Genomic DNA, 17,267 nt, shown 5'->3' with positions numbered 1-17,267 from the left:
AAAAGAAAGAATGAAATCTTATCATTTCCAACAACAGAAATGGAAATTATGCTAAGTGAAATAAGACAGACAAAGACAAGTACCACATGATTTCAAATACATGTGGAATCTAAAGAAAACAAATGAACAAACAAAACAGAAACAAACTCATAGGTACAGAGAACATGTTGATGGTTGCCAGATAGGAGGGAGGTTGGACGGATGGGTGAAAAGGGGGAAAAGATTAATATTTACAAATTGCCAGTTATAAAAACAGTCATGGGGATGTAAAGTAGAACATCTATCCTATCTAACAAAGAGGGAATATCCTCATTGGCCATCACAAAGATGGATACATCCAGCGCTGAAGCTAAGTTCCCATGAGGAGCCTAACGAGCGATCAGCAGGGACCTGAGGCTACACCCTACCCTGCCTCCATGGGGCTTGACGGGACCTCAGGCTGTGCCCTCAACCCCAGTGCTAGGCTGGGGACCTCAAGTCGTGCCCCCCACCAGGTGGGGCTTGACAGGGAACTTCAGGCCTCACCCACCCAATCCTGGCACCAGGCTGGGGGACCTCAGATGGCATCTCCTGCGCAGCAGGGCTTAACGGGGGATTTCAGGCTGCACCCCCTGGCCTTGCACCAGGCCAGGACCTGAGGCTGCACCTCCCTGCCTGGCTGGGCTTGACAGGGGACCTCAAGGTGCAGCCCCAATGCTGGGTCGGAGGACCTCAGGCCATGCCCCCACCCAGCGGGGTTTGACAGGGGATCTCAGGCCATTTCCCCCACCTGGTGGGGCTTGATGGGGGTTCTCAAGGCATGCCCCCCACCCCAGTCTGGGCTGGGGGACCTCAGGCCACATCTCGTCTTGGCGCTGGGCCAGGGACTGAGGCTACGTCCCCTGCCTGGCGGGGCTTGACAAGGGTGGGACTGGCCAGGTTTGGATCTAGCCCAATGGGGGCAGGGGCTGGCCGGGTCTGGGTCTCACATGATTTTGAGGCACATGTGGGTGGGCGGGGACTTGACTCTGGGTCCCGTGGTACACCCCAAACTCTGACAGGAGAAAGGTTTTCATATACATTTTACTAATTTTCTTTCATCTCTGACACTTCTATTCTAGAGAAAGTGCAAATAGCAATATTAAATTATTTCTTCTTATTAATCCCCTTTTAATGTACACAAATTTCATGCACTGGGCCTCTAGTGTGTATACATATATATATACACACACACACACACACACACACATATATACATACACACACACACACATATATTGATATATGTATGTATGTATCTGCCCCCTGGTGGCCAGTATGTATGTGTGTGTATATGTATATGTATATGTATATGTATATGTATATGTATATGTATATGTATATGTATGTATATATATACTAGAGGCCCAGTGCATGAAATTCGTATGTATATATGTATGCATGAAATATATATATATATATATATATATGTATGTATCTGCCCTCCTGGTGGCCAGTATATACACACACACACACACACACACACACACACATACATATATAATATATATATACTGGCCACCAGGGGGCAGATGCTCAATGCAGAAGTTGACCCCTGATGGTCAGTGTGCTCCCACATCAGGAGCACTGTTCAGCTGATAGATGGGTCCCAGACTCAGGGCTCACAGGTGGCAAGCACAGCTGCAGCAGTGTGAGCCTCACCCACAGACATTCCCCCCTGGCCAGGATGAGCGGGAGCAGCCTGACACCCAGCCTAGGCTCGGGCTCCTCCCCAGCCACCTGCTGCTTCGCACAAGTTTGTGGATCCACGCAGACAGTGGGCTGAAGCCCCATGAGCTGGCAGGTAAGTCCAGGCTGTGGTGGTGAGGAGGTCCACTGATCCCTGCAGGCCAGGCCAAGGGACAGGCTTCTAGTAAGCCAATAACACTGTAAGAAATACATATGGTGTCAAATGGGTACTAGACTTTCTAGGGTGATCACTTTGTAAGTTACATAAATGTCTAATCACTATGTTGTGCACCTAAAATGAATACAATATTGTATGAAAACTATAATAAAAATCTCTCTCTCTCTATCTATCTCTATCTGTTTCTCTCTCTTTTTAAAAGCGGAAGATTCCTTCTGTCCAAGGAGAGATGGGGAATAACATACACTCCAACAAAATATTGGGCTCTGAAAAACCAGCTCTGTCCAACTCCATTCATTCTACCTGGTAGGGATTTTCAATGCTGATTCAAGATAATGAGATACTCCTGCTCCTCCCGCTAAAACTCAGCAGCCATACTGTCCCATTTCACAACCAAACCAAGGAAATTCAATAAACAAACCCAAGAACATCTACTGTACCTTATATACACATTATATTGCATTTTTGTTTATACTATAAACACCTAGAACACCTAGAACACACAATATGATCAGTGCAACACATGGTCCTTTTATTGGGGATAGGTTAGTTAGAAAGGGGCAGTGAGAGCAACTAGGAATCTGCTTGTACTAAGAGAAGCAGTTGTTGGGGCATTCAAGCAAATGAGGCTGGCACATTCTGTTGGAGGATTCACCATGAGCGAGAAAAGGCCCAGAGGTGGAGACTCACCATAAGGAAGCCCAGAAATCCTCAGTGGAACCAAAGGAGCCAGGAGGCAGCTATGGGATCAGCTGATAGCTATGTTGATCACGTGGTTCCTTCTGGTGAGTGTGCAGCTAAACATGGAATAGAGAAAATAGGGTCAGGTCATCCTCTCAGTGAAATGCGAGGCAGAGATAAGCTTCATGTCAGTGGGAGAAGCATCCTGAGCATTCAGAAAACAAAGGAGAGCATGTCTAAAGGGTTTTTGAATGTCAGAGCCATTATCTCATCAGAGTCACACACCCAAGTTTCTTCAGTTCTTAACCCCCAGTCCTCCACAGGCCCCATGCCTCCACACCTCCATCCCTGCCACTTCACTGACCCCTAAAGGACTTCCAATGCCTAAGGATTGAGGTTTCCAGAGATAGGTGGGTTGAGAACCAGTGACACCACTGGCCAGCCTGATAACCAGTACAACCCACCACTGTGAGGCAGATGGTTTGAGGGACACTAGGCTCTGTAGACTTTCACCAGCTGGCCCCATGTGAAAGGGTGTCCTTGCCCACCGACCTTATCCCAGAAGGGTCAGTAACACGAGTATGTGCCCAGCTGATTCTTAGGGAGTTTGCCTGGGGGAACACTTGGCCGCCATCTGACCTCCTTCCTGTCCAGGAAGCCTCTCCCGTCTTTCTAACTGTGGCCTGTCAGGTCAGCAGTACACGGGTGAAGTTTCTGCCCTGCATGGCTTTCTGTCTACCAGGCCCATCCATCTAGGTCCCCTGATGCCAGGACCATACAAATGCTAAAGAAGTGCCCACCTGCCTAAGGGACAGACACCCACAACCCATCTGCATGAAGGGGGGGCCAGATTTCACCAACATTTATGGGATTCTTTGGCCCTCAAGAAAGGGCTGACCTGATTAAGAACAATGCAATGATTCAGAATAACAGACCATGCACAGATAGGAGGGCCCACAGCCCCAGATGCCTCACTTGCAATTCATGGAGAGCCTCCCAAGCATATGCCTACTGATACCTGACTATTCTTGCTCCACACACACATGCATCCAGACACACACAAGTGGGGTGCTGGTGAATCTGACCACTCTCAGGAGGATGCAGGAAAGACGTCATTTGTGGTGAGTACCTGGTACAAATATTCCCAGCATGACTAATTTCAAGCTACCCACCTGATGTCACTGAACATAGATCCCAGAAGAGACATGTACCATTGACTACCTAAAGCTAGTATGAGCCAGATTCAGTGCACTCCATCCCCTGTCAAATGATTATGTGCACACAAGCCACTTACCCCCTGCTTGTGACCCTCCACTCCCACCCAGATATATTTAAAAATCATTTTACATAAATGAACACATAAGCACATTTCCATCCTTCTCCTCACTGAATATACAGATAGACCACTTCTTACTACCTACACTGTTACAGACAAAACCCTAATTATCCTTGAATATTCACAGTATACACCTACAATTATATGTACACACATAACATGGGCCTGAATACTAACATGGGCAACCAATATACCATCCAGATAGAAACACTGAATACATACACACACAGGCCCTCTAAAACCATCATGTACACAATTGTCTCATATGTCACCCAAATAAAGATCCATATGCAATCCCACAAGCCCTAAAATACACATATTCCATGATTCCTGAACACACACACACACACACACACACACACACAAAAAAAAAACCTGGATAGTCTCCTTGCTTGCAAACACGCAAAGTGAACCCTCACATTCTCTATAACAGTGTTTTTCAACCTTTTTTGGGCAAAGGCACACTTGTTTCCTGAAAAAAATCACGAGGCACACCACCATTAGAAAATGTTAAAAAATTTAACTCTGTGCCTATATTGACTATATATAAAGTAATTCTCTTGAATAGGAATCAAATAAACACAAAGAAAGTATTTTATAATTACTTTATTATGAAATATTAAGTAAACAAAATAGTGAAAAATTATAAAATTCTTGTCTTGTCTGCACCTACGGCACACCAGGCATGTGCCGCGGAACAGCGGTTGAAAAACGCTGCTCTATAATATACAGCCCATCCATAATCTCCAGAAACTTAAATACATAAACAGTCACAAACAACTACTTATCAAATACACATAAGACCACTTCATACACACTGAGACAACACATACAAGGAGCAATACCAAATTCTGTAAGCATTACATTCTGGAACAGATGCAAAGAGGACCCTAAGCCTCCTGATAGACTCACAAATCCGAAATACTCAAACCTCAAATCACTCATGAATATCCACCCCACATGCTCAATAGATACATGCAAAACACAAAAGCACTGAGAATCCCTTAACTCTCACTAATGTGCATACACAATTCTCACACACCTATGGAAACACACACACACACACACACACACACACACACAGGCGCGTGTGCAGTGCGCAAATATTCCCAATTACTGAATATATATAAACCCCTCAAACACTATACATTATGCCACCTCTCCAGAATATAACCTCATCACCTCCCCTCTGCAGTATGTAACAAAAGCACACTGTACACATTTTTTTCTCCAGCATCACTGAATATACAGACCACTGCTTGATAACTACTAGCAAATACATATAGAAACACTTTAGTATTCTCCAAAAAAATACACTTTAAATACTCCTAAGAGCCCCTGAACAAATTGATAATTCATGCACCTGGTGATAGATATACCGTATTTTTCAGACCATAAGACGCTCCGGACCATAAGACGCACCAGTTTTTAGAGAAGGGAAATGAAGAAAAAAAGATTCTGAAACAAATAGTGTCCTAAAATATTTTATGTGCATTAAAACCCAACATCACAGTCATAAACACATGTAATCAACCCTGTAAACAGCAACATTTAGAACCATTTTAGAGCTGGGCAAGCACACAGAGACCACACAGAGCCGGGCAAGTTAAAAAACTTTTATATGTGTAGGCTATATTTGGACCATAAGATGCAGGGATTTCCACCCCCCCCCCCCCGACTTCTGGGGGGGAAAAAGTGCGTCTTATGGTCCGAAAAATACGGTAAGCACAAACCAGTATATATGGGCAAGACATGCAGAAATATTTCCAGCAAATCACATATGAAATAACTTCCAAATTACCCCTAGCTAATGAGTCAGACCTCATATCTACAAATACTAACCAATAACCTTATCACACACCTCTGATACATAAACACAATCCTCCCACTCCCCTGTATAAGCACAGAAACCTCTCTCCTCAACAAATGCACATATACTCGGTACCCAAAATATGTCCGCCCTAGAGCCCCTACTGAAAAATTCTCTGGAATACACAGGAATACACACGTCAACTCCACACACACACTCAACACAAGCCCCAAATAGACCCATGAACACCCAGTGCACTGCAAATATGCAAACCTACCTCCCTGTACTTATGTCCCAAATACACTTCATGCCACACTACCTGCATACACAGAACCCCACACTCCCAAATTCCCACAGAATTAACTCTTCCATCTTGCAGAATACAGCCACACACACACCACACAGAATCGCACTATCACTACTGCACACCAGCATATACAAGACCTACCAGTCCTAAACATAGTCACAGATCTGCCCTCTGCACACGGAAACAGGCGAAGATCACAAAAAGAAATACACATAATATTACAACATGCCCTGAATACACAATGATCCGTCTACATTCCCCAAATACAAAACACAGATCATACACCCAAGCTTGTCCTAACATTGCCCTATGCGTATGCAGATAATCCTTCCAAATCAGCCATTAGAAAAAACCCAGAATTCGAAGGGGGAAAACAAAACGAGTAAATTTCAGCAAACATCAAATTACAAACACATTATCACTAACTGCTTGAGTATTTATGCACTGCATCTCAACACCCCCAAATACAGCACTCAACCCTACACACTCACAGAAACACAGGCAGGACCTCCCCGTGATCACAAACATCCACAGACAGAGCGAGCGCACACATTTGAGTCCACATCTCAGATTCCCTCCACCAAGCTAAGAGGCACACATCCCAGGCCTGCCCTCCACCCCAGGCCTCACACACCCAGGCCTGTCCCCCACCCCAGGCCTCACACACCCAGGCCTGCCCTCCACCCCAGGCCTCACACACCCAGGCCTGTCCCCCACCCCAGGCCTCACACATCCCAGGCCTGCCCTCCACCCCAGGCCTCACACACCCAGGCCTGCCCTCCACCCCAGGCTCCTGGCAGAGGCATTATGTGGTCACAAGGCCGCTGCCCTCAGGGCGGGGTGCGGGGAAGGAAGCGGCTGGCTGAGGGGCTCCAGGGGGAAGGAGCCCCGGGACCTGTGGGAGGGGAGGCTCCGCCATGTCCGCTCATTTCCAATGAGGGCAGCTTCCTGCTGACCCGGAGGCGCTTTCAGATCCGGAAGAACTGCCGGGAGCTGCGTGTCCAGAAAGCGGGGACACAGAGGAGCCGGGCGGACAGCTCATGGGCATCACTGGACCCGTGGAGGCCCCGCACACTGACCGCCCGCCCAGCACCGCCAGTCAGAGCCCATTCCCCTGTGAGCACCACCGCAAGTGAGCGGGGTGGGGAACACAGACCTGGGGGCAAACAGCAGAGAAGAGGGGGACACCTGAGGGGTGCGGAGGCCGCGCGCCCCTTCCCTCCTGTTCACCTAACGGACTCCCCAGGCCGCCATGCCAGGCACCACGTGCAGCCTGGGAGGCGGTTGGGGACGCTCCCTGCCATTAGCGCATGCGCGCTACCCTAGGGGAGCCAACCGCCTTAGCGCATGCGCCTATGGGAGCCAACCGCCTTAGCGCATGCGCCCCTGGGAGCCAACCGCCGCAACGGACGCTGGGAGCAGTTGTAGGACAGAGCCCCGCCCCCAGTGGGCATGCTCCTGCGTCTTGGCGCGAGGCACCCTGGGAAGAGGCCCTTGCTGTCCCTGCAGCAGAGGAAGAGAACCCTGACCCCGTCCCTTCAGTATTTATTCAGTATGTGGAGGTTTTTCAATAAAAGCTGCTTCACAGATGTTTCCTTTGCAAGGTTGTTGTTCAAACATTGGTCAAAACGTGGCTGTCTGCACCAGTTTCCCTTGACATGGCAGGTAGCATGGGAACAATGTCACTCTGCCCACCCTGCATATTTGTATTTATTATATTGCAGAATTTCAATCGTCAATAAAACATACTTATAGTAGCAGAATAAATATACTTTTGTTTGTCATACTTTCAAAAGAAACTAAAATTATCTGATCCCCTTCCCGCTCATTTGCAAGAAGGGAAAGTGGCAGGAGAAAGACATATCACTGCATTTTCCATTTTGCACAATTTGACTCTAAACTACGCAAAGGCATTACTTCTTTAACATATTACAAAAGGTGAAAGATTAGACATTGAACAACATAGTACTCTGAGAAACAAAAGTGATTTCTGGTCTTGCCCTGTAGGCTGCAGGCCTTGCCCTGATGGACTGGGGCAAAGGCAATGGGTTGTAAGGCTGGGTTGGCTGCTTCTGCAGGGCTCCCAGCACTGGGCGGAACTTGGGGCCACCTAAGGAATGGGTGCACACAGCAACCCAGTATGCTGCCTCTGTGGGGTAAATCCTAATTTCAAACACTGGGATCCATGAGCGATACATTCTCATTATTTCTTCAGACCCCATGTTCTGAATTTTGTTCAGAAAGCGTAGCCTGTGTTGAAGTAAACCAAGACCAGATAGGAAGCAGGATGAAGGACCCTGAACTAGGGTGATGGATCAAGAACGGAGATAAAGGACACATCAATAACTGGGTGCCTAGAACTTAACTTTGGGGGTCATTACTGTTAGTGTGTCTTTAAATTTATGACTTTAAATTTGAAAGGAACTGCTGGTTCTTGCCTACCTATCAGAGCCCTCCATGGAATGCCCCCCACCACCCCAGCCAACCAGCCCTCTGCCCCTCCCCCGCTGCAGAAGGTCAGGAGCCCCACATTCTACTGTTTAAATCCCAACCTTCCCTCCACTGGATGGTGAGCAGCTGTTGGAGCAGGTCACTCTCTGGATCCTCGGCTTGACTTTTCTTGTTGTGGAGGCTTCTAGGCAGCGGTGGTCCGTGAATGAGCCTGCGGGGATGGCTTCAGTAGGAGGTAGGACTATAGATTGGAGGGAGGAAGTTTTAAACACTGAGCTGTCCCTCAAGACTTGGGATTGAAATGTGACTCTGGGGAAACACGGTTTGACTGAAGTAGGGGGAGAGAGCACTGGACCTCCAAGGACCTGTCACCCTGGGAGGCTGGGAGCCAGTGGGAACCGGTGACGGCACTGGCCGGAGGGCTCCTCAGAGGGGGTCAGGGTGGCTCAGGGACATGCCTGGGTGTGGAGAAATGCCAGTAGTAGACATGTGGGTTCTTCCTAGAGGGAAGAGTAGTGGGCGATATCGTGGGGGTGGCACAGGGTGGTCATGGGAAAGCCCAGTCCTGTGTGCTGTTCTGCGGGCACCTGGAAGGTCCTCCTCCTGCTGCCGCCCAGAGCTTCTTCCCTGCCTCCAGCCCAGAGCCCACTGCTCCTCAGCCCAAGGAGCTGCCTGGTGGCTGAGATTCCACATGGGCAGGGCAGCCAGGAAACTTCCACCAAGACAGGGCCCGCTTCCCTGAGCTGTCCCCAATTGTTCCCCCCATGACACCAGGTCTTCAGGCCGACTTCCTCTTGTCCTGCATCTCATGGTGCACCCTCTGCCCTGTCTTTACCTCTGGGACGAGGGTTTTGCTGACAGTGCACGTCCCTACTTCAGGGACAGAAAATAAATGTGGAGCGTGGGTGGTGTTCCACGGAACGTCTGTGAAGGTGGGTTCCTTTTTAAAGGGGGAAGGGGAGCCCAGGGGCAGGAGGACCCGGCCTGTGCCAAGGCCACCAGAACAGACGTCTCCCAGGGCCAGGCCTCTGAGGCTGGCAGGGTCGGTGCCGGGGAGTCCTTAGGGAGGCTCTCAGGGCAGCGCTGGCTGGGCTGGTGCTTCTCGCAGACAGGGGTCAGGGAGCCTTGGCGAACGGGGAGCAAGCTCTCCAGTGGAATAATTCCCAACTGGAGGTCAGAGTGTGACCATGACCTGAGGACATTTGCCACCTCCCCAGTTTGCCCATCCAAAGGGCCCTCCCTGGTGAGACTCACTGCCCTGGTTCCCCAGTGGCTAAAGGGGCCCAGAGCGCCTCAGTGCTGTTTGCTGGGCCTCCTCCTCCATTCCCCCTTTCCTTTGTCTCCACAGCATCTGCAGCGCTGGGAGCGGATGTGAGCCTGAAGCCCGGTGCCTCCCTGACTGCTTTCATGGCCCAGCCCTGTCCCCAGCCCTCTACTGGCCCCGCACACCGGCCCCCTGGGGAGCAGCACCTGCCGTCCCCAAAGACCCCATCATTCCCTCCTGGCCGCCCCCTGGTGCTGCCGGCTTGGCCCAGGACACCTCTGGTGGCAGGAGATGCTGGTCAAGGTTCCGTTGGGACTGGGGCTTACAACATCATGGCCCAGGTCAGCTCAGAAGGGAGGCGACCACAGCCCTCCCAGACTCAGACCATTGTCCTGACCCAGGCGCCCCTCTACGGGAGTGCTCCAGGTGCCGCCTGTGGGGGTGCTGTGTGTCCTGCACCCCTCTTCTTGGAAGCCACTGCGGTGGAGAACATTATGCCTGCCACGGCTTTCGGGGGCACCCAGGCCGGCGATGGAGGCTGGTGTCCCAGCCTTCCTCCTCAAGCTCCACCGCCAGCTGCCCAGTTGATCCCCATCGTCTCCCGAGTAGACCCCAGAACAGGGCCACACGGGGCTGCCAGGGAGGGTGGCCTGGCCGCCTCCCAGTCCAAGGCCTCGCTGGACGCCTCTGACCCCAAGAGTGTGTACGAGGACTTCCGTCGTTGGCGGCGCTTCAAGGCCCTGGCCCGGGGGCACCTTCCCCAGAGTCCTGATGTGGATGCTCTTTGCTGCTTCCTCATGTGAGTGCACTGGGCAGGGCAGGGGCGCTCCTGGAACTTTCCCATCACAGAGGGAGTGGGAGGGCCCTGCAGGCGGGCTGATGCAGGGACGCTGGCGGGAAGGCCTGAGGGTGGGGTCCCAGCTATGGATGAGAGTGCGGGGTCACCTCCAGGCCTGGTTCTTGGGCTGGTGTGTAGTGAGGCCCTGACAGCAGCAGCTGGAAGGCCTGTCTGCACACAGAGGCCTCCTCCCTCACCTGCGGGTGCTCAGTCCTGCCGGGTGGGGGTGGGATGGGCTCCACTGAGCTGGGGTGGCCAGATGGGCAGAGGCCAGGCTGGGCGGTGACTGAACCTCACACATTACAGGCCAGAGCTCCGGCCCCTGTCCCGCCTGAAGCCCACCATGACGCTGGAGGAGGGAATAGGGCGGGCCATGCAGGAATGGCAGCGCAAGAGCTACTGTGACCGGAGGGTCTATTTTGAGATGGCAGAAAAGTGAGTCAGGGTCCTGGCTCCCCACACCGGGGGAGGAGGCTGACTGGGGGCCAGGGTCCAGCTGTGAGGTCTCATCAGAGAGGAGGGGGTGGGAGGGTGGCACTCAGCATGGGGTCCCCACAGCCCAGAGGCACTTCTCCTGGGGAAGCCCCTCCCTCAGCTTCAGAGCGTGGGTGCTCCTGTCCCACCTCCCGGGAGCTCCCCCTCCTCTGAGGCTGACCTGTCCTGGGCGGGACATGAAGGCTCAGGACAGGCTGGGGAGGGGGTGCCCGCCCAGGGGGCCAGACCCCAGCCAGAGGGGCTGTGCAGCAATGTGCCAGCAGCCTCTTGCTTCCCCAGGGTCCGGGCCCTGACAGCCCCAAGGCCCTTGTTTTCCATCCTCTGCCCGCTGCTGCCTGTGCGGGCTCCTGGCGGCTCCTTCTCAGCACAGCCTGTGCCCTCACCCCAGGTTCATGGCGTTTGAGGCGGAGGAGCAGGTGCAGGCTCAGAAGTTGCAGTTGGAGAAGGGGGCGCAGACCCAGCCTCCTGCCCCACCGAGACCTGGTCCTCGGGGGCCCCCAGCCCCAGTGGTGGGCGCGCAGCCAGGTACGTCAACAGGTTCCCACAGGAGCCCATGCCCCCAGGCAACAGGGCCCAGTGCAGGCCACTGTCCCCCACATGGCCTTCTCCTCAGGGGGCTTTGGGCTTGAAGGGAAGCAGCCCAGAGAGCCGGGCCTCAGCGCCCTGTGTCCCCATGGGGTCTGGGCCGGGTCCCCTTTCTCATCCCCTCGCCCCGCTCCCTGCCAAGGGCCCACATAAAGTCTGCTGAGAAGCGGGCTGGCTGCGGGGCCCCTTGGAGTCGGTGGCTCCCAACGTCCTCACCGCTGAACCTCTTGGGTGCTGCCCTCTGGCCTCCCCTCACACAGTCACAGGCTTCAGTGGCCTGACCCAGCCGCACCCGTTTTACTGCCCCAACACTGCCCTCCGCTTCGCGTGCTCTGCAGGTGGGAGCTTTCTCCCCTCACGCTCCTCCTCTTCCCTCTGCCCAGCGCCCACTCCCAGGAAGGCTGTACCCAGCGCCCAGCGCGCCCACACCGCCCAGCCGCCCTGGGAAACTGAGTCACACAATATGATCCCCCCTGAGGCCGAGCAGGAGGACATGGACCTCACGGAGGCGCTGCCCATGGGGGCGCCCGGCGGAGGATGGGCAGAGGAAGTGAAGGAGTGGCTGCAGGATGAGGGTCTCCTGAGCTACCTGGACCAGCTGTGCTCCCAGGAAGACTTTGTCACCCAGGTGAGCTGGCCCGCAGCTCCAGGCCTACAAGGTCCCAGAGGGTGGCGCTGCTGCCCCAGACCCGGGTTCCTCCAGGCTGATGGGATGGGGCTCTGCTCTTTGCTCCTGAGCTGGGCGCCTGAGAGTGTGTGTGTCTGTGTGTGCATGTGTGCGCTTTGTGTGGGTGTGGTGTGTGGTATCTGTGTTCATGTGGGTGTCCCCTTGTGTGTTTATGTGTATGCACGTATCTATCTGTGTGTGCATGTGTGTTCTTGTTTATCTCTGTGTGTGTCTGTGTGTGTACATGTGTGTGTACCTGATGACCGTGATGGAGGGGAACACCCACCTGTGCAGGAGGACGGGGGTCTTGGCTTTCCCACTTGTCCTCCAGGCCCCGCTGCCTCCCAGTTCCCTCCCTGCCAAGGGGCTCACGGCTGCTTCCTCTGTCCCAGGTGGAGGAGGTCATTGACCCCCAGTTCCTGAAGCATCTGAATTCCCCAGACGCCCAGCTGGACCCCTTGGCCCTTGCTGAGGAGTTGGAGCAGGAAGAAGGGCTCACTGCTGCCCAGGTGAGCCAGGGGAGGGTGCGACCTTAGGGCGATGGGGGGACCCAAGTGACCATAGGACCCAGGAACCCCAGCGGAGTTAGACGGGGACAGGCCCTGGTGAGTCAGGGAGGGAGGGATCCAGGTTTATCAGGTTGGGGGGATCTCAGGGAGCCAGGAGCACCCCAGAACCAGGATATACAGCCTGTCTACGCCACCCCTGCCTGCAGGCAGCACATGTTGAGGGGCCAGCCTGGGTGGGAGCAGAGCGGGAGGACAAGGAGGAGAGGGCTAAAGAGAGGAGGAGGAATGGGGGCCTAGAAGGGGGCACAAAGCTGGGAATATGGCACAGGGGACGGAGGAGAGCCTCATGACTGTCGTGGATTTCAGTCACGGTGTCACCTCTCCCCTCCCCCCAGTGCCATTGTCCCATCGCCCGCTCCTCCTCCTCTCACACGTGTGCAGCGCCAGTCACTGTCCCTTCTCCCTCCAGCTGGCAGAGAGGCGACTCCTGGCCTCCGAGGAGGGGGGCGTGCAGGCACCCCCGAGTCTCGGTGCTCCCCTGTGGGGCTCACGTCCTTCTGAGCCTGCGAGCAGCCAAGATGCCCGGAGGCGTCACCAGGGCCCCCAGCTGGGGGTCAGTGGCACAGCCTGCCCGCCAGAGACTGGCTTCCAGGACCCTCAGGGGCGCGGCCCAGCAGACGCCCCCCGCTCCCGGCCCCCGGCTGGTGCTGTCTCTTCGGGGCCTGAGGAGCAGCCACCGCTCCGGGCTGGATGCCCCCCCGCTGCTGCCCAGGGCCACGGGCCTGCGGACTCTGCACGGGCACCCAGGGCCGCCTGCGTCCCCGGAGAGGCCTCTGTGGTCAGGGAGACGCTGGGGCCAGCGGCCAGGCCCCGTGAGGACGAGGAGGACCTCCCCAGCCTGGCCTTCCTCTGGGCCTCCCCCCGCCGCCTGCTGCCCTGCGCGCTCTCTCTGAGCCCTGGCCCTGCCCCGGGCGCGGCCTGCCCTGGAGGCCGGGGGCCCCGGGGCGCTGCCCAGGCCCGGTCCCTGCAGAGAGGAGGCCTCAGCCGCGCTTCCCCTGCAGCTTGCCAGCCTCAGAAGCGAGCTCTGGGGGGCGGCCCTGCCCATGCGGAGAAGATCCCCCGCCCAGGGGCCGACCTTGGGGTCTGGGGGAGGCCAGCACTGGCTCCGGGGCAGGTTCCCTCCTCACAGCCTCACAAGAGAAAGCGTGAGCCCTCTGACCCAGGGAGCTGGAGGAAGCGGCACTGCAGCCAGAATGGAGCAGAGGGGAGTGCCCCCCACTGCCCGCGCCCCGAGGGGCCCAGACCTGATGGGACCTGGCTGTCCCCCAGAGGAGCCACGGGCTCCTTCTCATGGCAGGGCTGATCCTGCTGGTCCCCTGACCTGGGAGGATGGAGGCAGGAGGGAGGGCAGGACCGTTGGGGGGGTGGGCCTGGGGTGGGATAGGAGGGAGGGCAGGACCATTAGGGCAGGGTGGGTTAGGGTGGGGGTAGGACTAGCACCTGTGGGGCATTGTGGGTCAGTTATGAATAAAGATAGTTTTGTTTGAAAATGCTCTGGGGCTGCTGTGTCCATACTCGGGTCTGCGCTGCTCCTTGGAGGGGACCTGAGAGGAAGGGAGGATGCGGGAGGTCCTGGGCGCTCTGCACCCACAGGGGCCCTCAGTCCCTCCTCCTGATTGACAGGGACCTCCTCCCACTGCTCCTGGGAGCACACAGCTCTCTCATCCCCGGGGACCCCTCCTGTCATTCTGCTCCCAAGGCCTGACTGAGGCCTGAGCTGAGAGGGACAGGCTGGGCCTCAGGGGCAGGCTGTCCCCGTGGGCCTCCTGCAGGGGGAGCACCCTGTCTCAGTGGGTGACTGAGAGTGAGGGGATGGGGGGAGGCTGAAACAGGGGTGACAGGGAGTAACGGCGACACGCCTGTAAAGGTGGGAACACGGGAATGACATGGCGGGAGGATCCCAAGTCCCTTGCGGGATTTCTGTGTGGGACAGTCTTGTCCAGCTGGGGAAGGCAGACCCATCGGTGTGGCTGGGGGCCTGGGCTCAGGGACAACTGGGTTTCAAGGACCCACGACTGCTGTCCCTTCCCTCCAGCCATGGCTCGGCTCTGTGTGATAGATGCTGACGCAGAGTTACATCCGCGTGGGAACAGGTCCTCCTCACACCCCTGGGCCCTTTCACCAGCGCCACCCGCAGGGACGGCAGGGTCTATGGTAAGTGTGGCCCAGGGCTGGTGGGAGCTGAGATCCAGGCTGAGGGAGGGGCCCCAATCACCTCTGTGGGCACTGCTACAGACCCCTCAGACAAAGCGGGGCCCGAACCCCGGATGTAAGAGTGAGACGAGCCACAGTGAGGGCAGGAGCAGAGCCAGGAGGAGACCCGTCTGCAGAACTGCCTGTCCCAGCTCTGCTCCCACGTGGCCCCGCCCTGGCCCTCACCCTCTGCCTCAGGCCAATGCCTCTTCCCCAAGTTCACGTTCTGATTCCTTCCCGGGCTCAGGCTGGGTGGGAAGGCTGAGGCTCTGGGCAGGGCCCTGCCCACCCAGCAAGCAGAGCTGTGGTCCGGGCGGAGGCCCCGCAGCAGCCATGGGAGGGCTGAAGCCCTGCAGTTCCAAAGGAGGCCTGGCCCTCTGCTGCCCACACAGCTCAGGGGAGAATGGCCTCATGTCAGGGCCTTCCCCTCCCACAGAATCAATGGTCAGCCCTCAGCTCCTCCTCCGCTGACTTCTCTTGTCCCGTGTGGCGGGCACACTCGCTCTGCGGCCTCTGGGCACTTTGTGAAGGAGACTTCTCACCTGGGCCCGTCTTTCCTGGCCGCTGCCTCTCCCTGCCCAGCTGGGCCTCAACCCAGAGAAAGGGGCCCGCGGTTGTGCCAGACTCTGCGTGTGCCGTGGGCTGGTCCAGAAGCTGCCAGCCCCCCCGGGTCAGCACCCTCCCCATGGGCACCCGATGTGTCCCTGCCTGGGTGGCCGGCCCTGGATGCCAATGTGAGGCTGAGGGACACAGCCTGGACCCTCGTTCCCTGGTGCGAATTAGTCCTGGGACTTCCCTGCTTTCAGGGTCTCGGTGATGAAACAGGTTCCCCCCAGCCCCCTAGGTTGTCAGGAACACTGAGTGTTTGAAGGGGACTTAGTTATTGTACTTTTCATCTGAATATTTCTCTACTGAGATTCCTGACTTGATGAATCTTTGTCATATTATTTTCCTGTAATTCTTTAAACACACCTCGCTATTATTCTTTTAAAAACATATTTTTTCTCATTGAGGTATAATTCACATAACACAAAATTAACCATTTTAAAGTGAATAGCTCAGTGGTATTTACTACACTCACAGTAGTGTAACCACCACTTCTACCTCTTCATCAGCACTAAAGGGAACCACCCTGTACCCATTAAGCAATTGCCCCCCATCCCCTCTGCGCCCAGTGCCTGGGCGCCACCAAGCTGCTTTCCGTCTCTGTGGATTTCCCTGTTCTGGATCTGTCTCATAGGCAGTGCTAGTGATCTGAATGCCACCAGGCAAGTGGAAGTTGTATCTGGAAAACTACTGCACATGTGAAAGCAACTAAAGAGACACAAACAAACGGAAGCACATCCCATGCTCACGAACGGGAAGACCTAATATTGTTAAGATGACCTCTTGTCAAAGGGCCTACAGAGTCAGTGCAAACTTCTTTGCATTGTTTTGTATTCTTATTACAAACGGAAGGCTTTTTCTTAATTTCTTTTCAGATTGTTCATTGCTGGAGTCTTTGCATGTTTGATAGTTTTTGTTGTTGTTGTTGTTGAAATTTAGATATTTTACAATGTGGTAACGTAAGTTACACGATTGTAATGTGGAAACATTGGAAGTCTGATTCCTCACCCTCTTTCAAATTTTGTTTTTGTTGCTTGCTTTAGGTTGTAGCTGCTTGTTTGATGACTTTTCTAAACTATTTTGGTGAAGTCTGTATTTCTCGTCATATGTCATCTCTGAAGTCTTTGTTCCTTTAGCTTATGTTTGAATGGATCTCCTTGAACGTGAGGAAATGGAGAAACAGAAATAGATATAAATAGATGAGAGAGGGAGAGGGAGGGGAAGGGGATGGGGAGAACGGAGAGGGGAGAGAGGGGAAGAGAGAGGGAACCTCCAGTCTTTGCAGGTTGAGTCTGGGTTGTACCTCCCAGTCAACGCGTAACCAGGCTATTGACTACTCTGCCTTTGTCTCCACTTCCTGCTTCATTGAGCCAAGAGGACAGTAGAGGTGAACAGGGAGCGTCTTCTCAGCCCTCTCCTGAGCATGCACTGTGCCCAGGCATGCAGCACCGCTTTCTGCATTCCCTCGTACACGCGGGCACCTGTGAATGTCATGTTTCCCCAAAGAAGCTCTCCCCCCAGATTTTCCTCTCAGGCTTTCCGCGCTCTCCACTGAGCCCCAGGCGGCTGCAGGCTGCGTG

At 54.5% G+C, this 17,267-nt stretch overlaps 1 protein-coding gene across 1 annotated transcript; it reads left to right on the top strand.

The window, feature by feature from the left end:
• The first annotated feature begins 1,810 nt into the window (after nt 1-1,810).
• LOC118732227 (NUT family member 2G) lies at nt 1,811-16,331 on the top strand. Its single transcript, XM_045570743.1, has 8 exons — nt 1,811-1,822; nt 9,668-10,533; nt 10,879-11,007; nt 11,456-11,604; nt 12,036-12,280; nt 12,712-12,828; nt 13,298-13,969; nt 16,257-16,331. Exons 1-8 carry the CDS (start codon nt 1,811-1,813, stop codon nt 16,329-16,331), a joined length of 2,265 nt encoding a protein of 754 aa, XP_045426699.1.
• Nucleotides 16,332-17,267: the final 936 nt, after the last annotated feature.

The sequence above is a fragment of the Pipistrellus kuhlii genome, unplaced genomic scaffold, assembly GCF_014108245.1.
Source record: "Pipistrellus kuhlii isolate mPipKuh1 unplaced genomic scaffold, mPipKuh1.p scaffold_m20_p_36, whole genome shotgun sequence".
Classification (NCBI taxonomy): Eukaryota; Metazoa; Chordata; class Mammalia; order Chiroptera; family Vespertilionidae; genus Pipistrellus; species Pipistrellus kuhlii.
The sequence above is the reverse complement of the archived record's forward strand: the minus strand, read 5'-3'. Positions and strand labels throughout refer to the sequence as shown.